Genomic DNA, 26,545 nt, shown 5'->3' with positions numbered 1-26,545 from the left:
CAGAATCTTCCCAAAACTTCAAGTTACCAGTAAATTAACATTAAAATGAAAAAACAAGGGATTTGACCCAAAAAGACAGAGCTTTGCAATTGCTTGCTACCCTCCATGTAAAAGAGAAAGAACCCAATAAAAAAAAAAAGAAGAAGAAGAAGGAAGAAGGAAGGATCACCAACTTCGTGGGTTCGCTAACTTACAACCAAGGGAGAACGGAGGAACTGACAGACGGTATATTTTGAAGATTGGTCGTCATTGAATGCCAAATTAACAATTATTACAAGTAATGACAAAACATCGTGTCATCAGGCTCCTCCACGAAATTGACATTTTATTTTAGGGGCGGAAAAAAAATAAAAAATAAAAGAACCCACGATCCTCCCAGATCCCTTCTTGGATATAAATAATAGCCTCTATCTACTGAGGTGTGGAGGAGGTCCCGACTAGAATTTATTGGACCTTTATTTGTCTGTTTTGTTTAAATTTCAATTTCAATATGCTGCTTTGATGTCTCATGGCATGCTTAGACATGTATAACAACTCAGAGAACAACGGTCATCCCTGCACGCCAATGAGCCCAAGAATCTCCTTCTCGAGCGATTTTGTGGATGTTCAGCAAGCTCTTAAGCAAGAAAGACTCTCTAGAGACGCTCCGGCATCCTCAGACTTCGAGTTTTCTGTCACAAACTATTCCATGATGAGCGCCGACGAGCTTTTCTGTAAAGGCAGGATGCTGCCCTTCAAGGATGACCGCAACAACCAGATGCAGAGGACCACCACTACTCTCAGGGAGGAGCTCCTTCACGATGATGAATACGAAGATTCGTCGCAGAGGCCACCTAAGGGATCATCCTCGAGAAGGAAGGGATTTATGGGTCTTAGAAAAAGTCATTTTGGCTCCAAGAAAGCTGATAAAAGTGAAGGTTCTTCGGACATAGGAGTTGAAGGAAGAAGGTCTCGATTAGTGAATGAATCTGGTCGAGTTAATATGACTTCCCAGCAGGTAATGGAGTCACTTTGTTTTGGTTTAGATTTTCTTTCCTCCTTGAAGTCTTAGATTACCAGGTGTTTTCTTACTCTTGAGCTTGTGTCGTTTGACTTTTGTATTGTTACAGGATTTGTTGAATGATGGAAGCTCGAGTTCCTGATATGATAGAAGCGTGGTTGAAGGTGTTTCTTAGAGGGATGGACCAAATTTTTAGTTTTTCTTTTTCTTTCTTCGGTTGCAAGTGAGTATTCACAGGAAGGGAAAAAGTGAAGGTCATTTCTTTATTTCGTTCTCTGGTATTTTTTCCCCCGCTAGCGGGTTGAGACAAATTGAGCCGACGATTTGTGTTAGGATTTTGCTTTCAACTTCGATTCATCTTTGCTGAATTCGTCCTAGGAGTTGGATTTTGGCTGTTTGTTGTACAAATTATTTTGCAGTTGAAGGTACTTCATTCTGGTGACGATAAAATCCACTAAAGTATAGTTTTACTTCTCCGTAACTTTATACATTATTTTAATTTAATCCTTTAATTTTATAAATTATATTTTTAATTTTTTAATAACATCTTTAATTTTAAATGGTTATTTTTAATATCATCTATTATTATTTTAAAAAAATTAAATTTAATAAGTCAACATTTAATAATATTTTTATTAATATTTAAAAATTTAATTTAATTTTTTTTGATAAAATTAACCGTGTTAAAATTAAAAAAATGAAACTACATTTCATAATATTAAGGAATCGAAATAAAACGTGTAAAGTTAAAATTAAAAATATAATTTAACAAGATAAAAATAAGTTTTATTTTAAATGTTTTTGTAGCATTCTTTTAACATGAAAAGACATAATTTTTTATCTTTATAATTCATTTAGTTTTGCTTTTAATTCATGTAATTTTTTTAATTTTTTTAATTTTTATAATTTTAAAAAGATTGAATAACTTTTATTTTTCAAGTCTTTATAGCTTTCATTTTTTTAGTAGCTTTAGTTTTTATAGAGACTGAAAATATTAAAAAAATTACAAAAATTAAAAGCAAAACTTAATAAAATTATAATAACAAAAAAATTATGTTTTTCATTTTAATAACCAGTAAAATGCTAGGATGAAGATAAAAATGCAGAATGGACGCCTGGTGCGAGACGCACATCTGAAGGAAGCTTAATTATTTCAAAAATATAATAATAGTAATTGCTTATTAGTTGATAAATCAACGGTCAAACTTGGAGTTAGTAGCAGCAGTCTTTCTAGATTTTCCTGCCATAATTTTTTTTTGGGTAGAATTTCCTGCCATAATTTAAGCACCCGAAATCTACTTCCATTTCCTTTAAGATCTGAAGAACATAAATCTTAAATTTTACAGTTATAAGTATATTCCACGACTTGCAGTTGTCTTCAATCTTGATGCAGGCATGGGAAAATCAAACGCTCCTAATATTTTTAGCGTCATATACTCGACAAGTTGGTTATAACTCTGCAAATAAGTAAACAACTCTCAAATACAAACATCAAGTGTTTTTCAGAGATTGTCCGGAAAGCTCTTCAAGAGCATAACTCTATAGGGGGATTAGAAGAAGTCCTGTATGCTCTGGGGATCCGAATTAGAGATAGAAATAAGGATGATGATGAGGATGGAATGTTTGACATCAAATTCATGTCAATTTTAAGAAATGAAGCTGGGGTTATACTTACAAACCCAAGAAAAAAGTACATATAAATGACATTCCTTTCATCTCAAATTATAAAATATCTTTAAATAAAATCTCACATATTAATAAAACTCATTGAATATATTTTACAACCTTACTTTTTCAATATAAAAATATAAATTTTTAAAAATATTTTTTCTTTAATACTTTATTAATAAAAAAATATTAAAAAAAATATATGATAAGGATAATATTAAAAAAGTATAATCAATGAAACCTTACTTCTGTCAAAGTGTTTTATATTTAGAGATATTAAATTTTTTTAAAAATATTTTATAATTTGAGATGAAGGATTATAATATAAATATTTTACTACATGGCAAAGATTGACGTTGTTTACCAAGGAAGGATTAGTGACCTCATTGTTAAAACTAGTGATGGAAGCGCCCACCTTTGTACCTCAAACTCTCAATATAAGAACCAAAACCATCACAAGCTTCTTTCAATTCTTCCAGCTTTGTTTCAATGTTCATTATCTCGTTATCTGCTCGACTGAATTCAGCTGTGGACTCCGAATGCCTTGAAGTCTCGGAGGCATCTTGTGTTTCATATGCCAAGTTTACAAGCCTGCATAACCGGTGTCTTAAAAATTCCACATTCATCCCCAAAAACTCAAAGGCTAGCAACTCTTTATCCCATTTAGCAAATTCAGTGGGTGAGATATGTAGCGAGCTAGATCTCAGGGCATCAGCAATGTTGACAACTTCAGATACGATGCCGACAAGAAGGTTATAGTTGATGCCCTTGATGAGATTATCGTGTAGAAAGGCCTGCTGGCTATGGCAGAGTTTGTAGTACTTATTTCTAACCTCATGGGGGAGCTCAGAATCTATTGGAATTCCATCAACTATGATACTGAAATTTTCAAAACCCCTTACATCCTTGAATTTAACCTCCCTTCCAAAGCTCTCCAGTACTTCTGAACCAGCTTCATCACTTTCATATTCACAGTGTTCTGCACGCTGCCTAACCTTGGGGGAAATCCTCGACGCATTAGTCTTCTTTTTCTTCTGGACAACCGGAGGTGGTAAATCAGATTTTTGTTGTTTCCTCTTAGGGCTATTACTCGGAAGAGCATCCTTATTTGCATTATCTTCATATTAGATTATTCACAAGCAAAAACAGAGAATTGTTAGTATACTACCATGAAAGCATACATTTTTATGTTCATGATTATCACACGAGTCTAGAAGCATAGATCTAAGGCTTGCCTCTTGCTTTTTGCTTGGTATGATCGTCCAGATTGGGAAGGGAAACCGCCCCATCCAGTTCACTCAAGCCATTTGCTCTTACTATATAAACCTAGAAAATAGGCATAAAGAAAAATGGCATGAGTTCCAAAAAAGATGAGCATAGAGACCAGAGATAAATTATGACTCCTCTCTCCCAGAATTGTTTTTGCATCAAAGAGAATAAAAGACGAAAAAAAAAAATATACAAGCAAGAAATAGGGTCAATGAATTTCAAATCACATATATCGCAGCAACTTAGAGAAACAAAAACATCTAGGACCCATAGAAACTACCAAGTGACATTGACCTCCGGCATTTAGTTGTTATTAGCATCTCATATTGACGAGAGGTGATTAATCCTTATACGTCAAATGTCCATGATTCACACAGAGAACTTACAACAGAATAGGTGGTCATAAGTGCCACCCTTCTTGCTTTGCAATCTAATCCCCATGTTGCCATTGAAATATAAAATCCATAAGCTCACAGTACAAGCATCAAAAGAGCAAGAAAAAAGAAATCCAAAGAATGTACCTTAAATTTAGACGGTTCAACTAATTGGAAGACCAAAACATCTCCCTCCTGCAATTTGTGGGCAGCAGAAAACTGCCTCCAACCAGCGCTTAAACCTGTCTTGCAAGCAATGTATTTCAATTGGTATCCTTTACCAGATTCATCTTCCAAAGTAACTGTAGTGTCATTATCTGGTAAGTGTCTCTTACAGAAGAACGCAGGGAGCCCCTAGCAGATACAGAAGACATCGCTCTAAAAATACAATGCAATGGGGGTTTCCACAGTGAGAGTAGTTTTCATTCCAGTCTCTTGAAATGCTTACCATCCAAAAACAACCAGCAACGTGTGATCTGACCAATGACTTCACAAAGCTAGGGAATCTCGGATCTAACTTTGATTGGATCATCTCTGCTCGAAACACAGCAGACGACCTGGCCTCTCCTGCTGATAATGTCTTGTCTGATGCCACCTTAGTGGAGCTTCAATCAAGGATATGTAGCAATGTTCAATAAGCAGCTGAGAAGATAAGATGAAGAACAGAATAAATTATGTTATACAAGGTGATCGACCAACCTTGCAAGCTGCTGTGCCTGATCGGATGCACCCTGTAACAGCATTTGTTAGAATCTTCAGTCAATTAGACTATAATTCACAAGGATGATCCATGTAATTTAGGCCCAAAAAATGCTATTTAATTCATGTACTTGACTTTTTTTTTTTAATTAACATATACTTAATTTTTCAAAGCAGTTCGTGCAGATAACTTCATAAAAAAAAAAAAGGATCATCCTAATGTTAAGAAAAAGATTAAAAACATGCCAAAGAATTCAGCTAGAACAGCAATGAGGAAGGCCAAATAATACGTGTCAGAGCTACGATTTAGATATGTGTACATGTACATGGGTTCATTTTTCAAAATTTTGGCACGTACAATATGGATAACTTGTGAACAATTTTTTATATTTGATTTTTATTGTCGTCATTATATCAAACATGAATGTATCACCTCCTAACCGTTGACCATAAAAACTTAACATGGTTATGCAAGATGACGTTCCTAGGTGACTAATTATGCTTCCAGCCATGAGCCGAAAAGGAAGACTGAAAAGGGATTTTAAAAATGGGACTCACTTGACTCGGTATAGAATCCGAATGTTTTTTCTGAATGCCCAAGAGCTTATATTGATTCCGTACCATCCTGTTCCGTTTGTGCTGCCGACAATGCAACGTAAGGATCAAGCAATCAATATTAAATTGGAAAAAACAGACCTAATTAGAGATAAGCCTTTTTCATGTTCGCTTGATCTAGACATTCTCTTGCAAGTGAATTTATGAGAAGTCTTGGAAAAGGAAAAGCATAGCAAAATTAACCCCCAATTGAAATGGAAGCGCTGCAACGAAATATTGCCTTCTAATCCCTAAAATCTCCACCGAGCAAAATACTGATTAAGATTTAAGGCAAACAATGAATAGTACCATGCATTTTGGTTACTTAATCATGGGAATAAACAGAGGGAAGAGAGAAAACCGTGGTTGAATGAGGGGTGCGTTTGGGAGATTTTGACCAATTTGCCAGGGTTAAGTCGTCTTCGTCGTCCGTATTTTTACCGTGCCACGGCGAGCAACGGCTTTTCCGGCAGCCGTAGAAGAACGAGGGTGGCCCGGCACCTCCTTCTTAGGCGACCGATCCTCTAATGCTCGGTTCTTTCCATGACCCACCACCATCGCAACGCAATTCCAACACGAATTGCAGCCTTGCCTGCAACGGATTATCGGCCTTCCATTGCCATCACCAAATCCCAATTTCTGTTACAGACGATGACGGACAGAGAGGAGGCCGAGAAGGGCCTCCAATTTTAATCGTACCACCATTACAATCTTCTCGTTCTTTTTTATTTTTTTTTTTTTTTCGGTTAACAAGCAGGAAAATAGATACCATGTCATCTTTGTAACTGTACTTCCATAGATGTAATTTTTTAAAAAAATATTTAAGTTTAGCATTAGGAAAAATTTATCATATTTCTATTAAATGAAAAATCATGACTAAATTTAATCCTTGAATCACAGAGCTCTTTTCGCCCCCTTGATTTGCCGTGGCTTTTGGGTTTGGGTGGGAAAGCGCCAGGGCTTCAACTGGCAATGATAGTAAAAGAAAAGAGTATTGGGGAAAGGAGAGCAGGGCACGAGAGAGACAAAGGAATGGTAACAACTAACAAGAATGCTGGAAGGGAGACAGCTAGGCCCTTAGGGGACGATTAAATTTAAGTAAGTTTAATTAATTAAAAAATTGAGTTCATAAAAGAGTTGATTGTTCCGACGAAAAGCTCAAACATTAACGGTCTTTTATGAATGCAATTGTTGCCATCATCATCTTCCTGAAGTTGTGATCCTGCCCGGCACTCATTTCCTTGCACATTTTTATTATATGATGTAGCTTCCACCATCTCACCTCTTCAATTCAATTTTTTCTTTGCAAGAAACCGCTGCCCATTATCTAGTGCATCTATTGAAATTTGGGAGGATGATAGTTAAATTTAAAAAAAAAATAATAATAACGACAGTTAAGTTTTGACAATTTTTTTTTAAATTAGTTGCAAATTTAAACATTTTAATTATAAATATAATATTTAAATTTAAATTTTAAATATAACAATTAGTTTACAATTCAAATTTATATTTATAATTATTTGAATTGATACTTATAATTTATTTTATAAAAAAAATTGTCACAAATTTAACTATCATTAATTTATCTTTTTGAGATTTTATTATTGTTGTGCCTTGAGATTGTTTTACCCTCATCTCATAAGTGACCATGTTAAACAATCAATGTGTCTTACTTTTTTAAAAAAAGTAAAACTCAAACATATTTATTAATTTTTACTGTATTCCATGATCCATTTGATTTATTTGTTTTCTATAAAAAGGCACGGACAATGAACTAAAAAAAAAAATGAAAAAGTGAAGTTCAGTGGGCGAAATAGAAACACGAAAGTAAACGGAAAGAGTCAAAATGATAGGATAAGAACGCGAAATTTTTTTTTCTTTAAAAAAGAAAAATTGGTCCATTGCTGATAGTCATTAGTATTTTATTTTGTATCACAAATCAACTTGGATTGATTATGGAGAGGAACGATGAGGTATTCAACTCATTCTGAAAATTGTGATAAAATAGATTTGAAGCATTCAGCCGTTATCACGAACATAATTAGAGCAATACGTCCTTAATATTATTATTTTTCGCCAACCCATGTCATGCTAAAAATAACGACAGGGACTAAGGATTTTTTGGCACCCTAAAAGGTTGAGGAGGGTGTGGGCCCCTGGTCGTGACGTTGGAATGGATTCCATTTCCGTAATTTTTTAAAATCCAGAAGCTTTTGTATCTCCACAATTTATGTATGGACATTCAATGAATCCTTCCCACATCCAGCCAGGCCTAGACTAAACATGTCGTGGCAAATGTTTAGTTAGTTACTGGTTGTCTCCTTGAACACTGACGCTTCCCACGATGTTTTTTAGCTCCAGAACCAAAGCCATGAATGAAGTGGCTCGGGGGCTGCGCCGAATATAAATAATCTGCTCAAGTTCAAAATCACACGCATCATCCTGACTTGACAAAAATCAAATGATAGTCGATCCTGCTTTTCAATGTTGGCCGTCCACGTCTCTTCCCCTGAGTTTACTAAAAAAAAAAAAATGAATTTCTAGACGACAAAAGTAGGGATATTGAGGGGACGGGACGAAATTGAGACATTTATATCCTCTATCACATCTCAAAAACTGATCAGCACTAAATTTTTATTCCGTCTCATTTTAAAAGTCACCTGTTGAGAATTAAGATAAGATTGAGGTGAAATCGGAACATTTTATCATCCCCAATAAATCGAACAATATAAAAAAATATTTAAATAATAATATTTATTAATTAAAATTTTAAATCACATAATTGTTAAATTTAAAATTAAAACAATACTAATATATAAATCATAATAATTATTAAATTATATCAATTATAATAACAAGTGTATAACTTAAAATTAAATATACATGAGATATAACATATTATGATATCAATTATAAGTAATTTTTAATCTATAAGAGTAATAATAACAGACAAACTCAGCACAACATCAAATCCTCATTTTTCTCCTTTAATTAAAATATATTAAACTAGTGACCTTTTAAAAAGTAAAACAAAAAAATACAGTATAAATAAAAATTATTAAATAAGTGAATGTAAAAATAAATTATATTAATATAATTAATATATTATAAAAAATATATTATTATATATTGCTTATTTTATATTATTAAAATTATCAATATAAAAAAATTTAATTTTAAATAAGAATATATATCGCATTAAAATTATAATTAATATAAATATAAATTATATTAATATAATTAATATATTTAATACATATATTTTTAAAAAATTATATTTATATATATTTGTATAATATTTGAGATTGGATCGAACATCACAAGGATAATTTTGTGTCCCGTTCTGAACCTCTTGCCCTCCTAATATGACCTGAATAGAGTCCGGCCAATCAAGACGGATGGAAGTTAAACATTTCTAGACGCAAGTATCAAGACACGGTCTTTATGAGCGTGTGGCTTGTAAATGAGGAGCGCAAGAAGAATAAACAAAACAGTGCTTACTGTCACATCTTGATGTGAATGACCCTCCAACCTGGGGATCCTCCCTCCTCTAATGCCAGCTTTGTCGGCCATCTCTTCCAAAAAAAAAAAAAAAATTTGTCTTCCAGAATGCCTCAGTGCATGGTCTAGGCATTAAAGAAACGCCAGCGCGACCCCACATACTACTCCAGTTTGTGATTAACTGCGCCCGATGTAACTTGTAAATTCAAAAGAATTAAAAGCAATGATGGTTGAATTTTCACGCGCAAGTTCTTTGATGGACATGATTTTATTTGTCATCTTAAATAGTTTTGATGGAAATGGAGAACTGAAACTCATCAGACCTAATATCTCATGTCGTAAAAATAATATCAAGTCGTGCTCATGTCAGCGAAACACACACACACACACACACACACACATTTATGTCGTGACTTGTGAGCATGGCCATGCACCGGCAAGGGAGGACTCCAAGACTTTCCACTACCAATGCTTTCTTAGGTCATGTTTGGTATAAAAAATTTTTGCAGATGAAAATGAAATTGGATGAGTATTCCATACACAAACATGTTTGATATAATTAAATTTTTATTCTCAAGAATTTTCAGTAAATTAGTCAAAATCCGATTTCATCATGATGCCTAAAGAATCTGATTCCATTCTGCCTGTTTATCGCCTTATCATCACTTTGGTTACCACTATCTTTGATCTCCACCTCTCACCTTAGTTTATGATCTTTGCCTCCGTCAATACCATCTCCCCTCCCCATGACTTTCGGCTACACAGATCACCATGTTATCGTCTCCATTGTTAGACATTGTTTTCAAATCCTGTCGCTTATATTCATCTTCAATCTCTTGATGATCGCTTGTTCATTCTCCTCCACCCACATCTTCATCACTGTTCATCTTCTTCCTCAGTAGCATCCACTTTGCAAGACTTCATTTTGTACCGATTTGTTTCTCTTTTTTAGGACTCGGCATTGTTTAGTTTGTTTCTCTTCCTCACCATCTTACATTTATTTTGTTTGTAAATTGTGGGTATTTGGCTGAAAGTAATGAAACAGCCAATAGCAGCGATGATGAGGGGTGTAATGATGGGATGCATTTGCAGAGGTTTTTTTTCTATTTCTTTTTATTTTTTAATAGCAAAGGGTGAAATGGATATTTTAATTTTTTTTATTTTAAATAAATATATTTATTAAAATCATATCAAAATTCCATCTTCATATTAAATATATTTTTAAAATTTTATTTTATTTTAATTTTAATTTTAATTTTATTAAAAATTCTTCCATGAGATGAGACCTTAGACTCATACTACGTAATAAGGCTGCAGTCGCCTGTTGGATTGTGTTGCAGACTTGTAGTGCCACGATTGCCGTTAAAACCGTTGTTTTTTTTTTCTCGCCTTTTCTTCTTCCTTTTTCAAATCTTTTGGAGGTCATACTCATAGCCTCATAGGATAGGGGTTGGAGTTGCGAGACTGGTCAATGAAAAGAATACCTCCTATTTTTTGTTCCTTCTTCGCGCTCTCTCTCTCCCCCACCCCCCTATGTCAATGATACTTTTTCAGTTTTTTTTGGCCCCGAATATCTTCATGATTTATTTTCGCTGAGTTTCCGTTTTCCTTCTCTTCTTTTCCTACCTTCTTGCAGCGCACGCCCCCTCCTCTGTCCTCAAAACTCTTTTTCTTAGATATTTTCCTTCTCTTTCCGATTTTCTTTTTACCCAAATTTATTTAGTAGAATTGTCTTGGAAACTTCGTTCAGATTCTAGTTTGGCGGTGGTAACGTCTTTATGATTCGTTCGCATGGACTTCCCTGCGGCTTTGAATGCTTGGATGAAGATTGCCTACGTTGTGTTTGCATTCTGCTCTGCTTTTGTTTGCGGTGCTATAAAAGGTCCCCTCTTTCAGCCTTTTTTCCCCTTTCGTTCATGATTCAGTGTCTGTTGTTGAATCCCGAATGCTTACGATTATCCTTTTTTTTTTTTATCTTCATTGAATTCTGCAGGCTTGCTTGTGGGTCCTGTTGCTGCTCTGTTGTTAATTATAGGGAATGTAAGCGTAATTTTGGGGTTGTTCCCTGCACATGTGGCCTGGACTGTTTACACCCTTCTAAAGTACTTTCTTCACCCCCTTTCCGAATTCTTTTTCTCTTCGTGATTATGAGTTTCAGTCTTCTACCTCTTGCGCTTATGGGTTTATGTTTGCAGGATTAATATTGTTGATGCCGCTATGAAAGTTGCTGTTTTGTTTGCTTTGCCTGCGTTGTTTGGTTTATGGTTGGGTCTGGGCATAGCCGGAAGCGTTCTCGTTGGGGTAGGATATGGCTTTTTCACCCCATGGGTTTCTACTTTTGAGGCCTTCCGCCATGATGACGAGTCCAAGAAGTTTCTGCACTCTTTTGTGGTGATGCTCTTATAAGATCTCGTTTTCTCAAAACTTGTCTACTTTTTTGCGCTCATTTTATTTACTCGTACTGGATTTAGGACGGTACCTGGGGAACTATCGAAGGGAGTTGCACCGTTGTTAGAGATTTTGCAGATATATGTTACCATTCATACTCAGGTTACTTGAAGGAATTGCGTGAGTTGCCTGCTTCTGACGAGCTTCAAAGGCTGAGGTGAAGGTCTTGACATTAACTATGTGAACCACTCCTTCAGTTAACAAGGCAGAAAAACTGTATTCATGTGCTTCACTAGGTTGCTCTGCAATGATGCAAAATATTAGGGTGATTATGACAGATGGGAATTTCTATTTTTTGGTTGTAGGCTAATTCATGTTCCTGCCTGTATCATCGTGGGAATAATGGGGCTAATTGTTGAGATTCCTCTTTTTACTGCAATTGCCATTGTAAAGAGTCCATACATGTTGTTCAAAGGCTGGTTCCGACTGATTCAGGATTTAATTACTAGAGAAGGCCCATTTCTTGAAACTGCTTGTATCCCAATAGCTGGATTGACAATACTGATGTGGCCGCTCGCTGTCATTGCTAGCATTTTGTTGGCTATTTTCTCCAGCTTTTTTATCGGACTTTATGCATCTGTCATCGTGTTTCAGGTCTGATCTCTCTTTTTTTCCCCCCATTCCAGAAGCTAGGCGATTTTTTCTTCACTTAATCACTGAACTAACTTTGAAACTTCCTTTTGGGTGAAGGAAAGATCCTTTCGAAGAGCTGTAGCCTATGTGATTGCAATGGTCGCTGAGTTTGATGAGTATACAAACGACTGGCTCTATCTTCGCGAGGGAACTATATTTCCAAAGTAATCATTCTCTCAACTAGTTTATTCTTGCATTTTCTAGTGCCTGGCTATTTGTTCCACTAAAATCAACAATTAATTTGCTCTCAGCCAGGCCCCGGTACCGAAAGAAAAGGGTTGCGCACTCGTCAGAATTTTCTGTGAAAGGTAATAGTGTAGCCGGAGGCATGTCAGTTTCCACTACGGATTCACCTGCAATGTTTATGCCAAGCTTAACTCCTTCAAGATCAGTAAGAGAGACTATTCATGAAGTGAAAATGGTTCAGGTATTTCAGGTTTCACCCTCGCACTTCCATTTTATGGTTCAGGGCACCCATGGTCATTGTTCGGTCTAGAATATTAGCCAAGTCAACTGCTGGAAAATTGTTTTCCTAATTTTACCACTTCAGTTGAATTGTTTCGGCGGCAAAATTTCCATGTCAAATGATAACCCTTTACAACAATGCTAATCCATTAATATCAGGGTCGGAAAAAAGCTGCCCTATACTCTGCTATTTACTAGTTGGTGACCTACACATTTGTGTTGTTTTCCCGTTTTGAAATAAATCTAGAATCAATAAAATCATGATTGGATTGCTCTAGTAGCTTGCAAGCAAGTCAAATGATTAGACGTTTTCCAAACCATGTTTGCTCTTCGGACATGCTAGCTAGCTTCTAGTGATAGTCCGGTTTAGCAAAATCTGAGGAATTTTGGAAAAACTTTTCAGTGCAATTGTAAAAAAGCATGCGTATTCTCATTGACAGGATCTAGGTAGCTTTCTTCTTTGCAGTATCGTGAAGGAGGCCTTGTAGAGATCCTGAAGACCTTTTTTATCATAACTGGATGTTGTTCCTCTGGCTTGAGCTTTGATGATTTAAATTAAAAAATTTCGTCTGCTCTGTTTAATGTTGACAGATCTGGGACAACATGATGAGGTCCTGTGAGATGAGAGGCAAGGAATTACTGGATGCAAATGTACTGACACATGCTGACCTTTACGAGTGGTTGAAGGGAAAGAACAGCGATGAAGCTGCCATAGTTGGAGTTGGCTTGCCATGTTATTCATTTCTACAAACTATTGTGTCCTCCATCAAGTCCAACTCAACTGGGTTACTGCTAATTGATGGTCTCGAGATAACTCATTTGAACAGACCCAAGGACAAACTATTGGATTGGTTCTTCAATCCTATAATGGTTCTAAAGGAACAGATTAGCGTCATAAAATTGGAGGAGGGGGAAGTTAGATACTTGGAGAAAGTAGTTCTGTTTGGCAGCAATGCACAACGCATGGAAGCTTGGGATAACGGTAGTTTAGTGCTTCGGGATCCTCTTAGAGCTGCTCAAGTCCAGGGAATTAGTAGAAGGTACGTTGTTGTTTTTAGCTTTCAAGTTACAGGAACAATCTCTGCACTATTATCTTTTTTTTTTTTTTTTGGGGACTAATGGATAAATGCCTTAATACATTGTTAGGATGATTGGAATGATAAAGAGTGTATCGAAGTTTCCAACTTACAGGAGGAGATTTCACCAAATCGTGAAGGCTTTGATCTCTCATTATGAGGATCATGACATATCTTTACGATCTGGCATGTTTATAGTATCGAATGCTTCAGCTGAAAATGTTTAGAACATCGTAGCATTGTTTCTTTCTTCCCTCCATTATTGGGAATGGACTGCTGTGTATATTCCTTTATTAGGTTTGTGAAATGCTGTAGAGAATGACTAGGGGGATTCAAGCCACTCTCTTTTTCTTCTTTTGGTCAAAGCTGGGATATATTCTCTCTTGTACTTTTTAGTGGTGAATTGCTAAATCGAAACCAAGCACGCCCGTGGCTTTCAAAAGTACAAACATGTGGAGGCTAGAATGAAACGCGACGTACCAAGAATTAGGTATGCCAGTGGAAAAAGCAATCCGTGTCACGTGGCTGGATGACACGACAGGAAAGAAACGCATTTAAGCGAGTCACTTGGGTTTGGGCCTAAAACTAGGTTTTGAGTCCGTCCAATCAACGGATCGCACGCCCCATGACGATGCTATATTCCTTGACAGCAACACGATGGCCCATAATAGCTTGGTCGTCGTCTTTCTCCCAATACTTTGATAAATTTAGTCTGTTCTATAAATAGTTAATTAATTCACAATACGTATAATTTATGACTTATAAACAATCAGGAATTTTCTATTACGAGTGTGTATTGATAACAACCCTATTAGTAACTGGAAGTGCGAAAATGGAGGTTGGCTGCTAGACCTGGACGTCAACTTTGAACAACCAACATCACGATGACCTTCCTCCAATTTTGTAAATGTATGCTAGCTCTATATTACCCCTGTATATCATCTTAAAAAATTAAATAAGCGGCCAGATATCTTTGTCTTCAGTAAATGTGGTGTCGGTATGTCCTGTGCAACGTCATCCGCACATGGCATTGACATGTATAATTGATGTTAGGTAATTCTGCGAGATTTTTATTGTTGCCTACGTGTATAGTTCGTGCGACCTCAATAAATAGCTGCACTGTAGACTGATTCCTGTCCAGCTGTTTCTTTGTTCCCCTAGTTGATCATTATTTGTTGAATCTGGCAACAAATAGAAAACGGTTGATTTGTTGAATGAAAGTGATGAATATGTGGATTAGCTAATAAATAGGGAAAATTTCCGTCTATTCCCTTTAACCAAATATAATAACAAAAAGAGAGCTTTTTAAAATTTGAAAGGGTAAGGAAATGAAATTAAAATATTGATAGAAATCACAAAATTAATCTCTCTTAAATTTGAAAAAAAAAACTTCTTCAATTAATTTCAAACATTCACAATTCACGAAAATGAAGCATTCAAAGATGGATCCGTGAGTGGAATATCGAACATTTTCCTGAGCTCACCAGATTTCTTGATATTACAGCCGGTATAGGGGACGGCGCGTGATGCCATTGTATGCTGTCGCTCCTTGAGTTGCTCAAGTAGGCCCAGGACGTAGAGCCCACCCCTAAGCTTATGCAAAGGCATTGGAGTTCCCGTTAGAGGGAGAGAAGCAGTAGTAAGAGACGTTCTCATTCGGTGCACCGAAAGCTCATCACTCAAAACACACAGTCTTGCTTAAGTGAGCATCCTGACCATTCCTGGCAGTATAGACACAAAGCAAAAATTGGGTGGGATCATATTTTCATTCTCCAAATTTTCCCACGAAAGTTCAGACCAGAGCAGAGCTGGAGATGGATGGCATAGACACAAAGCAAGAAGAAGGAAGAGAGTACATCGAAATAGGGCAAGAAGGAGGAAGAGGCTGTTTGGAAATAGAGGAGGAAAAACGAATAGAAAGATCAATGCAAGCTAGACAAGAGGAGGAAGGAAGAAGTGGATCACTCCAAGCTCAACAAGAGGAGGAAGGATGAAGACGTAGGTGGGTACAATGAAACCAATATGTTAGCTATCTGATATATATACACTCATTAATGAAATAGATAAAATAGATGATAAATATAACCTGAAATTGGTGCTGTTATACATACCCACCTACATAAAAAGCTGATAACTTCATAATAAAAAAACGAAGCTGAAACCAACATTAACGCTCACACATATAAAACCTTAAGGGTGTTAAATATATATATATATATATATAACCTGAAGACAGAGTGTGTGTAAAGGCTGAAGAGAGTTAAATTTATACATACACAAACCTGAAAGGAGTTAAATATATCACATTGATATTATAATTTTATATTTTATGAATGTTCTTTAAAAATTAAGGATTTGATATTATTTAAGTAAATAATGATTTTTTCTCCACAAGAACTTTACAATGGAGGATGACTTGAAACTCAAAATAGGAAGAGGGTTTGGAAGTTGGGAAGAGGCATGGGAATTTTGGCAAGAATATGCTAAAAACATTGAGTTTGAACTTAGAAAGTACACTGGTAATAGCAGAAAAGATAGTTCACTTATTATATATAGATATGTATGTTATAAGGAGGGTTGTCGAAAAGAACAAAGAAAGGAGACATATTCTTCCAAGTATTAGGCAAAAAAAAAAAGGACTAATTGTAAGGCAAGAATGATAGTATCTTTTGTTGATTAAAAGTATAAAATCACTAAATTTGGTAAAGCACATAATCACCCCTTACACACACCAACAAGAAGGCACTTCTTAGTATCTCAAAAAAATTTATCAAAAGTTGATGCTTATGGGATTGATATGGCAAGAAAGTATGGGCTCCAATGAAAAGCTGCTTTTGACTTAATGAGTACATATGCTGAAGGTAAATCAAATCTTGGTTATACGCGAGTAGATATGCAAAACTATTTGCAAAAACAAAGGCAAAGAAATATGAAGTATGGAGAGGTAATGTGTCTATTTGAATATTTTCAAAAACAACTTGCAGTTAATCTTGCATTTTACCACAAATATCAGATAGACATAGAAGAATAAATCACCATTGTGTTTTAGGCAGATACTGCAATGTTAATAGACTATATACTTCTTGATGAGGTTGTATCTCTAGACACAATATATTGCACAAATCGTGATCATCGACTTCTTGCAATCTTTTCTAACTTTAATCATTATAAAAGTGTTGTCATGTTTGGAGCGACATTATTGTATAATGAGACCACTGTGTCATTCAAGTAGCTATTAGAAAATTTCCTGGATGCTCACATGTAAAAGAAGCCTAAATTTGTGTTTACAAATCAAGATCAAGCTATGGCAAGAGCTTTAAGTGAAATTATTCTTGACACAAAGCATTGTTTGTGTACTTGGCATTTAAAGCAAAATGGCATCAAACACTTGGGAAACTTAATGAAAGATGGATCACACTTTTTGACTAACTTTTGTAAATTTCATAAGAAAGGTTTTAAAAAGCATGGAGCCAATTAATATCTTCTTATGATATCCATAAAAATATAAGGTTGATATCCATGTACAATATTAAGGATAAATGGGCTTGGTGCTATGTAAAGAATCATCGCACATTAAGTATGAGAAGTAAACAGCTTAGTAAAAGTGTGAATGCTAATGTGAAGGGATGTACAACACTGAATTTAGATATCAATGAATTCTTTACCACTTTTGACAAAGTTGTTGTAGAGAAGCAAGACAAGGAATTGGAACTTGAGTTTAATTCTTGACAATAAATACTAAGGATGGTTAATCAAAGGATGCCTATATTGTGCCAACTTGTGCTAACTTATACCTCTAGTACCTTTGACATGTTCCAAGCACAATAGGATCTCCAATTCTCTGTGATGTTGACTAATCGTGATGAGGAAGGACTTTCATATGTATACAATGCCCACATGATTGATGAAGAAAGAGAATGGAGAGTTGAGTTTAAACCTAATACACATGAAATTTATTGCACTTATCGAATGTTTGAGGCCATTGGAATATTGTGTTGCTATGCGTTGAAAGTATGTGAGTTAAAGGATGTGAGAATTATGCCCAAGCAATACATTATTAAGAGATGGACTGGAGAAGCAAGGAGTGATGTTGTATATGATGTTGGAGGGAGCAAGATATAAGTAGATCGTAAACTTAAAATCACGCAAAGATGTAGACAATTAATGCATAAAATGGGAAGACAAGTAAAAAAGGCAGTTACGAATGTTGAAAGTTTTGAGTGTGTTTATAGATGCATTGTTGAATTAGAAATGAAATTTTAGATAGTAATGAAGATGTTATTCCTAAATCGAGTAGATCACTAGTCCTAAATTCTAAAAATATGCCTAAAGGGTTCAAAAATAGTGAAGGAAGAAAAAGAAAGCGATGCTATAAACCTTAAGAGAAAAATTTTAATTATAAGAAGACGACTTATGAAAGACCAAGAGTTATTAAGTTTTTATTTAAATTACATCTAATACAAAATGAGGTTATTACTGATTTCATATTTATCTTGTGCAGGGCATTCAAGAGGCTCCATCCTGTAGGAAAAGAAGAAAAAATTCAAAAAATAAATTTATAAAGACACAAGCTATGACAATTTCAACAGAACCTGTACAAACTCAAGAATCAACATTTTCATACTTAACACCTCCAACTCAATATGTTTTCCACTATCTGTATCCCAAACATTATCATTTACAAGCTTATTGATGGTAAATATTAACAAATAAGTCATTACCAATAATTATATATAATTCTTATATCATCAACTCATAACTATTAACATTTGGAATGCACAAACCTGAAGAAAATGGAATCCCATCTCTGAAAGCCATAGAGATTATAGCAAGTTATTCATGAGGTATTCAATAGAAGAGTAGATAGACACAATTTGCATAAAAATAATCTTTTATTTATTTCAAAATTTGTGTACATTTTCTAGTTATATACATAGATTGTCTCATTACATTACATAAACCTAACTAGTTATAATTTCTTCTTCATATAGGATATTAAAATAGATACATTGCTGGCTACTTTTTTTTATTTACTAGAATTGCACAATTTTCTTGGATTTTTTTGGTATACCCCTATCTCTTCTCTTAAAGCATATGACTTCATAGTATAGTTGTTTTGGTTGGATGGTACTTGCTTTGCTTTATCAGATAACAAACACCTGCCCTTGCCACCATTTAATAACAAATCAATCTTTATCCATTGTTGGACAGTTTTTAACTTTCCTCTTATTTTTGTTTGTCAATATACTATTCTATATGTCCATTATATTATAAGATAACTTATTTCTGAATATATCTTCTATTGTTGAAGGTAAATCAATTTGGTTGAGTCCAGACCCATTCCTTAATTATTTTTGCAAATGAAATATTTATTGAGGCTGAAAACTAAGTTCAGCCTGCATATCATTCCGATATGCAAGTACAAACTACTATCAACACTGTCTTAATATTAAGGGAATAGAAAAGAAATACTTGGACGCCAAAAAAGGGGTGTGACAATTCATCAAAAGGCATGTGAGCATGTCATTGTGTAAATGATATACTAATTTAGTTTAAGCAAAGAGTTTAGTCATTTTAGTAATAGAAGCAAGTTTAGTAAAATTGAGAACTAATTAACCGATTCATAAAACTTGATTTTGTTTGAAGTATTATTTGATTCCATTGAAAAAAAGACTTCAAATACCCATTGGACAAATGGATGGAAACTGAATAATATGACACGTACTTTATCTCCAAATTGATTCCATTCTATTGAAAGAAGTGAGATGCAAAGTGCAGATGCAGCAAGTAAAGGGGTAGAGTAGGAATAGCAATGCTAATGGCTGGGGTTCTTCAGTGATAGAAGTATTTGATTGAAATGGAGTTGTTTTTGAACAAGACACTAGCTCAGCACATCTTGTGTTGATGCTTAGTTATGGTAATGTGGAGGAAAAAGTAACAAATTTTCAAATACTTAGTCTTATTTTTTAATGCAGAACAATAATAATATTAAATAAGGAAATAAAAAGATTATAAGGCATAATAGTTTGGTTTTATACAGCCTGGCGAGAAGGAAAAAGAAAAGAAAGCATTTGCATGACAAATAAAGTAAAAGACTTTTTCAAAAAGTAGAAGAAAAAGACCAATGTCTTGAAGAACAACATCTCTATCTGATTGTGCTTTTCCAAATGTCCTATCATATACTTAGTCTTATTGATAGAGACTTAGATATAACTTCAATTTATTATATTTCAATTTATTATAGTTGTTTCATTAAATTGCATGAGTAAACCCTGTTAATTTTGATTGTAAAGAATGCATAAATAACTATACTATAATCTTAAGTTGATTTTCAGAGACAAATTTTGATGCTGAGTCTCTTACAAAATCCAATATAATCTCTATCTTGCATTCTTAATATAACAAGGGATAGCCTATAGAGAGACTCTATTTAAACATGCATTCTTGATCCTAAACATAAATTAACCACTTGTTTAGTATTTTTGAGCAATGAAATTAAAGCTTATTATGAAAGCAAGGGTTGTTCCAAAAAATAATCGAAGTTAGAAGACACTCAAGAAGGTCTCACACCACACCAACATTTAAAATTTTCAACCAATGGAAAACAATGTGAAAGATCATAGTCTAATAAATTGCAATGACTTGGTCTAAAATTTGCCACTAGCTTCTAAAAGCACTTTCTCACTTGCTAATTGGTAGCCTAAAAGAAAAAATTAACACGTTGATAGATTATTATACCCAAAACAAACAAAGAGAAGGGCATGCTTTTTGAATATATAATTATATATACAAAATCTTCCATTCCAATGAGCTGTTATTTAAATAGGGAGCATGCTTTATATATACAAACCTATTCAGATTCCATGACTCATAAATTTTAGACTAGCAAAACCCTAACCTTTAACAATGGTTAGATTTCCTCGCTCTTCAAAATTCACAAATAGCGAAGGGTTGCCATCTGGTCGATGCTTTTGTAGGTCTTTGATGTGCTGACTCTTTTGATTTGGGGAAGAAGATGAATAATAGCTTTGGTCTGATACTTTCAATTTGGAGAGGAAGAGGAATAACTAATTAAAAAAACTAAATATCAAATTAAAAAGAATGGTTGAGATTATTTAAGACCAACGACACAAATCTACTCATTTACCTAAACTGTGTGTCCTAGGTGATGAGCTTTCAGTGCTCATCAGACTAATGAGCACCAAATGAAAACTCATAGTAAGAGTGGTAGAGTACAGAGCTTCCTCTACCCTCTCATTTGTGGTTTGTTTGGTGAGTGAAGAAGGTGGGTATGAGTGTGTGTGAAGAGCAATGTGTAAAATCTCCAAATACTTAATTTATTTATTTATAGACTATGAATAACTACATTATGGAGAATTTTGCAACTATTTTTATTATGATAATGGCATTAAGAATAAAATCAAGTGAAACTATTCCCACAAATAAATAACTCCTATAAAAAAATTAACTACTTTAATATGAAAATGAATAACTTTAATAAGTGAAATTTGTAACTATTTTTACCATGATAAAAGAAGCTAAAAATAAAATCAAGTGAAGCTATGTTCACAAACGACTCTTGTAGGAAAATTAATCACTTTGATATAGGAAATAAACAATTTTAATATGAAAATTATACAACTATTTTTACTATGATGATAACAGCACTAAGAATAAAATCAAATGAAGTTATAAACATAAACAACTCATAGGAAAATTAAACTCTTTAGTATTGAAGATGAAAAACTTCAATATGATAAATTTACAACTACTTTTACTATAATAATAGCACTAAGAATAAAATTAAGTGAATATATGCCCACAATTAATTTCTGTAGGAAAACTAATCACTTTAATATGGACAAAACAACTAGAATATGAGAAATTTGCAACTCTTTTTATAATGGTAATGGCACTAAGAATAAAATCAAGTAAAACTATGTGCACGTATAACTCTTATAAGAAAATTAACCCTTCAATGTGGGGAGTTTGCAACTATTTTTACCTTAAAAAAATATTAAGGATAAAATGGAGTGCAGTTATGCGTACAAACAACTTTTGTAGGAAAAATGACAACTTCAATATGGACAATGTAGAATTATAGTATGAGAAATTTGCAATTCTTTTTACCATGCTAACATCAATAAAAATAAAATTAAGTAAAAATATGTGCATAAACAACTTTGGTAGGAAAATTAATCACTTTAGTATGGAAAATGAATACTTGACCAAAAAAAGTATGAAAAATGAACAAATTCAATATGACAAATTTGCAACTATATTTACTATGATAACAACAGTTTGAATAAAAATAAGTAAAATTATGCACACCAACAATTCCTATAAGAAAATTAACCACTTCAATATAGAAATGAATAGTTTTACTGTGGATAATTTGCATGTGTCTTTTAACAACCTTAAGTCACTAGAGTCAATGAGATAATTTTAGTTTGCATTTTAATTTCATTTCACTACTTTGGTCTGCAGTGAAATCTTAGTCTTTAAAGGGTTTTTTTTTTTCATTATGTTTGGTCAAATGGACCAAACTAAAATTTTTCTTAATAAATAATTATTCTATTTTAAATTATAAGATATTTTTAGACAAAATATCACATACTAGTAAACTTTATTAAATGTACTTGACAACCTTACTTCCTCTATTTCTATGTATAAGATAATCTGTCACTTGTTATTTTATTTTTCACAAACAAAATCACTTATTTTAATAAGCATTTATTGCTCTTGGTTTAAATTACTCATCATAAACTCATAATTTTCATTTAGGAGAAATAATTCATGCAACCTTATTTTGATTAAATACAATAGTATTTTAGTGTAGTTTTTTATTTTCAAATACAATTAGCATAGTTAATCAATTTTTTAAACTGTATATATATAGTTATTTTCTCTTATATATAGAAATGGAGGAAGTATTTTTTTTAAAATGAAAATATAAACTTTTAAAAACACCATTCATTTAATTATATATTGAAAAGAGAGAGGGAAGGAAATTAAATAGAGAAAGAAAAGTGTAAATTAGAATTTGCATATTTAATGGGACCTTAATATTTTTAAAATATATTATATTTTGAGATGTCAAAAATATTTTAAAAATATTTTATAATTTAAAACAGAGGGAGGGAGTACAGGGTTTTTTATGGTTTGATTTTTTTTTTTGACATGCCTAAGTATTTGGGATCAGATATACTTTTTCCTGGTTTATTTTGTTAGCAAAATGCAATGCTTAAAATTGTAGTCGTGATATCTTTTAATTAGAAAATCACTCCAAGATTGCTTGTAAAGATTTTATTTATCAAGAAATCCTATAAAATACATAAAATATTCTCAAATCTCAAATCTTGTATAAATATAACTTGGCTAAGTTATCATTTTTCTTTGTCAAGTTGTAATTGTATAGGATTTAGGACTTGACAATAATTTATACATTTAATGATATTTTAAGGTAATTAAAATTTTTGTACGGAACTTCTCATTAATTTTCCCCTTTTGATTTGCACAACGCCTCCAAATTGTCTCCATTTACGCTCACGATGCACGTGGTAGACGTGAGCTGCCTAATTCTAGTTATTAATCAATGCGGCTGTTACAATTGAAGTCATCATATTTTTATACTACTCTCTAGATTTTAAAATAACACTTTTAAAAAAAATTAACGTCTCAAAATATAATTCACATGAGTAAAGATTTGATTATGCATTACTTGAGATTAAAAGGAGGGGCGCACACACACATATGAAATAGTAGAATCACTTAAAGTATGAAACAAATAATCATGTCAATGTAATAACATAAGCTTTCAAAATAAGTACTATATCCGTCCTATCCTTATTTCATTTTCAGATAAAATTAATTGTTTAATTACCTTATCTTTATTTTTAGTGAGATGATTAGAAATGGTTTATAATATGAATTTGATAATTTTGAGTGGAAATAGGATAGAGAGGGGGGTCAGCATTGGGCGGAAGCAAAGCAAGGATGAAACAAGAAGGGGTCTGGACTCAGAGGTGAAATGGAAGTAAGTGGGCACAAGATCCGAGAATAATGGCCCCCTTCTTGTTAAGAATACTTACCGTTAGGATAGGTTTTCCAGACTATGCACACAACATCCTAACAAGTAAAAATTGCTTTCTGTGTCTCGCGGGGTGAGGACTGTTTACGTGTTTGAGATCTTTCTGGCTATGGCATTACTGCCTTATTTGCACTGACTGACTCTCCCTTCTCCCTTCTCCATCCATTGTCCCGATTTCTAAGGTTTATTTAATGTCAGCATTTAGTTTGGACTCAAAACATAATGTTAGCCCATATGGCATTGTCTCCTATATCTATTTATATCTGCTTTGTAGATGCAGGACTCTGCCAGTATCCTCCTTTTTCTTTAACCTCACCCACTCTCCTCTGTTATGCCCACTCATGTCCTTTTGCCCCCGTAGATTAACATGAATCAACCCGTCACACATTTTTGAACACTCATGCCCCTGCTTGGCTACACCAATAAAGACACCAAGACAAAACCCAATAACGCATGGCGCTAAAATCTTCCCGAGCAATATTACTATTTTTCTGATGTGAAACCCCGTATTTGAGTACATGCACTGCACTCTTGTCCTTGTTCTGTTAATTACTTGTTAACAAAAGCGTAACATGGAGAGATGGACAAGCAATGTTGATCTGATTCAGTGACTGCCGAATATCTTCAGTGTCGTAAAGATAAATATATTCAAAACACTCATGATCATATTTTATTTTTTAATACATAGATAGCTTAAGTTCAAGCCTTCATTAACTAATTTATATATTTATATATTTTTCTTTTAACATGTTTTATCAAAATTAAAAAAAAATCTTAAACCTCATTAACTCTATCTTAAAATTTAATAAGTTTCTACTTATGCCGCCAATAAGAGCAAATTAAAAAAAATTATTTTTAATAATTTTTCTAAATAAAATAAGGTAAAAAGGTAAACATGAATGTAAAAAATAATGAACATATACAACAATAAATCTTATTCTACTAGGTGGGATAATAAAGTTTCATATAAATAGAATTAAAATTAACATTATCTCCTACCTTATAAATAGGACTAGGAGTGCTTTATTTTATTTACTACCATCGATTTCATATCCAATGATCCAATTGTGACTTTGGACTCCTCACTGATTAATGCTAGTCTTTTTGAGAAATTCTGCATCATTTATTTTGTTACATATGCAGCAAAGAATGAGGATACGGTTGGGGCCAACTCATAACTACAACAACAAACTATTCTCTTCAAATCATAATATGAGACATCTTTTAAAAAATTAAATAAATTTTATAATTTTTTACAACTATACCCTTACTTTATTTATTATTATTTTTTAAAAAATGATACATTAAATTTTTAATTATCATCATCAAAGTACTTATACAGGATATTTAATGAGAGTATAAGTGAAAAGTTATAAATTTTTTTAAGAAATTAATATTTTAACTAATTTTTTTTTTACAATCATGAATTAATTATCAATATTCTGTATTGGGAGCATACAGCAGTGTGTATTTATTTCTTGTCTTATTTACATCTTTCTCAAAATCACTGTGCAAATGGGAGATTGATGGAAATTATTGATTAAATATGATTACAGTGCTTGCTATAAGGCGACCGTCCCCTTCCTTACCACATCATGAAACGGAGACGCAGGCGAATCTCCCACCATGTGCTTCACTAAACCAACTTCCTAAATCTGGTTAAAAAAAAAAAAAAGCCCACTTTCTAAATATTATGCCACCTAGCCGGTGCTGACAAACACGTTATCCCACGCCAGATGCAATTCTCTCATTAAGTTTTTTTAAAATAAAAATAATCAACCAAAGTGACGGCCCAATCATGCAAGCGTTGTACTGTGTAGCCTGCCCATTTTTGCAGGACCACGCTCAACTCTTCTTTACTCCTTCCTGATCACCACATCCTCTTCCACGTTGATATTTTCTCTACATCGCATCGGATTGCTGATTAACCCTGGGATGGTTTATTAATGCGGATAAGATATAGATTTCAAAGGAATAGAATACATTTTAAGATTTTTTTGGCCATGTTATTATTTTCAATATTTGCCGGATGAGAGATGAATTTTCAGGGAACGAGGAAGATCGGTGAAACAAGCGAGAAAGAATGGTGGGAATAACAGCAAATCTTCTACTCTGGTACCCATTTTGTTTTACCTGTGCGTGAGAGAGTTGATTTGGTCACAACGCTGCAAACACTTCGTCACATTGGGGGATATAACACCCGCTTTAATTTCTTTCAAAGCCCTCAAACACGTGTCCGTAACTTAATTACACGCCATGGTGCATTCCTGCTCCTCTCACCCCCTACAATTAAACAAACAGTCATCAACCCATATCTTCACTATTCATGTGAGCTCATTTGTTTCCCCGTTTTCATCAGTTTTTCACCATGCTCACTCGGTCTTCTCCATCGAGTCCATTCCTTATTTTCAAATAAAATCCCACACCATCAATCGATAGATGTCTCAATTATGAAATGAAAAAAATGAGAAGAGGCAAAAAATAAAAAAATAAAAATTTGACAGCTATGTGAGGAAAAGACAATTCAGCACTGAATTAAATAGAACGGAAGGAAAAGAAAAGACAAATTGATGGAGGATATTAACGTCACGAGATAACAAATATAGTTAAAAAAATAAAAGAAAAAGAAAAAGGAGATACTGTCACTGACTTCACTTGTGCCTTGCAGGTTGTAGAGGAACGACCTGCAAAACATATCGCAGAGAAACAGAATCGAATATTTGGGAGG

General features: G+C 33.7%; 3 protein-coding genes across 4 annotated transcripts; 2 read left to right on the top strand and 1 right to left on the bottom strand.

Annotated features, from left to right (window-relative positions):
* The first annotated feature begins 430 nt into the window (after positions 1–430).
* LOC129284652 (uncharacterized) lies at positions 431–1,450 on the top strand. Its single transcript, XM_054920180.1, has 2 exons — positions 431–997; positions 1,110–1,450. The coding sequence occupies exons 1-2, from the start codon at positions 509–511 to the stop codon at positions 1,140–1,142; spliced, it is 522 nt and encodes a 173-aa protein (XP_054776155.1). The 5' UTR covers positions 431–508; the 3' UTR covers positions 1,143–1,450.
* A 1,014-nt stretch (positions 1,451–2,464) lies between these two features.
* Positions 2,465–6,401, bottom strand: LOC129321791 (B3 domain-containing protein Os01g0234100-like). 2 transcript variants are annotated; one of them, XM_054967683.1, is made up of 8 exons: positions 5,966–6,401; positions 5,569–5,649; positions 5,011–5,042; positions 4,760–4,916; positions 4,647–4,665; positions 4,459–4,553; positions 3,904–3,994; positions 2,465–3,785 (listed from the first exon to the last, which is right to left on the bottom strand). In XM_054967683.1, the coding sequence occupies exons 2-8, from the start codon at positions 5,632–5,634 to the stop codon at positions 3,064–3,066; spliced, it is 1,182 nt and encodes a 393-aa protein (XP_054823658.1). In that variant the 5' UTR covers positions 5,635–5,649; positions 5,966–6,401; the 3' UTR covers positions 2,465–3,063. The 2 variants fall into 2 exon arrangements, with proteins under 2 accessions (XP_054823658.1, XP_054823657.1); XM_054967682.1 differs by having other exon boundaries at positions 4,459–4,665; positions 5,966–6,399.
* Positions 6,402–10,503: 4,102 nt separating this feature from the next.
* On the top strand, positions 10,504–14,067 carry LOC129321219 (uncharacterized membrane protein At3g27390). The gene is made up of 9 exons (XM_054966914.1): positions 10,504–10,987; positions 11,099–11,207; positions 11,301–11,496; positions 11,577–11,710; positions 11,859–12,147; positions 12,244–12,350; positions 12,442–12,613; positions 13,243–13,691; positions 13,798–14,067. Exons 1-9 carry the CDS (start codon positions 10,897–10,899, stop codon positions 13,952–13,954), a joined length of 1,704 nt encoding a protein of 567 aa, XP_054822889.1. The 5' UTR covers positions 10,504–10,896; the 3' UTR covers positions 13,955–14,067.
* The last annotated feature ends 12,478 nt before the right edge of the window (positions 14,068–26,545 follow it).

This window comes from Prosopis cineraria, unplaced genomic scaffold (assembly GCF_029017545.1).
Source record: "Prosopis cineraria cultivar Desert tree isolate PC_DT_omini unplaced genomic scaffold, ASM2901754v1 PC10, whole genome shotgun sequence".
NCBI lineage: Eukaryota > Viridiplantae > Streptophyta > Magnoliopsida > Fabales > Fabaceae > Prosopis > Prosopis cineraria.
This window is presented reverse-complemented; position numbering and strand designations above follow the sequence as displayed.

What these genes read in the sequence shown, in the direction of transcription:
- LOC129284652 (XM_054920180.1), top strand. Translation starts at nt 509, where the DNA reads ATGGCATGCTTAGACATGTATAACAACTCAGAGAACAACGGTCATCCC. An exon ending in TTAATATGACTTCCCAGCAG is followed by an intron (nt 998 to 1,109) that starts GTAATGGAGTCA and finishes GTATTGTTACAG; the next exon opens with GATTTGTTGAATGATGGAAG.
- LOC129321791 (XM_054967682.1), bottom strand. Translation starts at nt 5,634, where the DNA reads ATGGTACGGAATCAATATAAGCTCTTGGGCATTCAGAAAAAACATTCG. An exon ending in CAGGCACAGCAGCTTGCAAG is followed by an intron (nt 4,917 to 5,010) that starts GTTGGTCGATCA and finishes CCTTGATTGAAG; the next exon opens with CTCCACTAAGGTGGCATCAG. An exon ending in TTGAACCGTCTAAATTTAAG is followed by an intron (nt 3,995 to 4,458) that starts GTACATTCTTTG and finishes CCTATTTTCTAG; the next exon opens with GTTTATATAGTAAGAGCAAA.
- LOC129321219 (XM_054966914.1), top strand. Translation starts at nt 10,897, where the DNA reads ATGGACTTCCCTGCGGCTTTGAATGCTTGGATGAAGATTGCCTACGTT. An exon ending in GAGGGAACTATATTTCCAAA is followed by an intron (nt 12,351 to 12,441) that starts GTAATCATTCTC and finishes GCTCTCAGCCAG; the next exon opens with GCCCCGGTACCGAAAGAAAA. An exon ending in GTCCAGGGAATTAGTAGAAG is followed by an intron (nt 13,692 to 13,797) that starts GTACGTTGTTGT and finishes ATACATTGTTAG; the next exon opens with GATGATTGGAATGATAAAGA.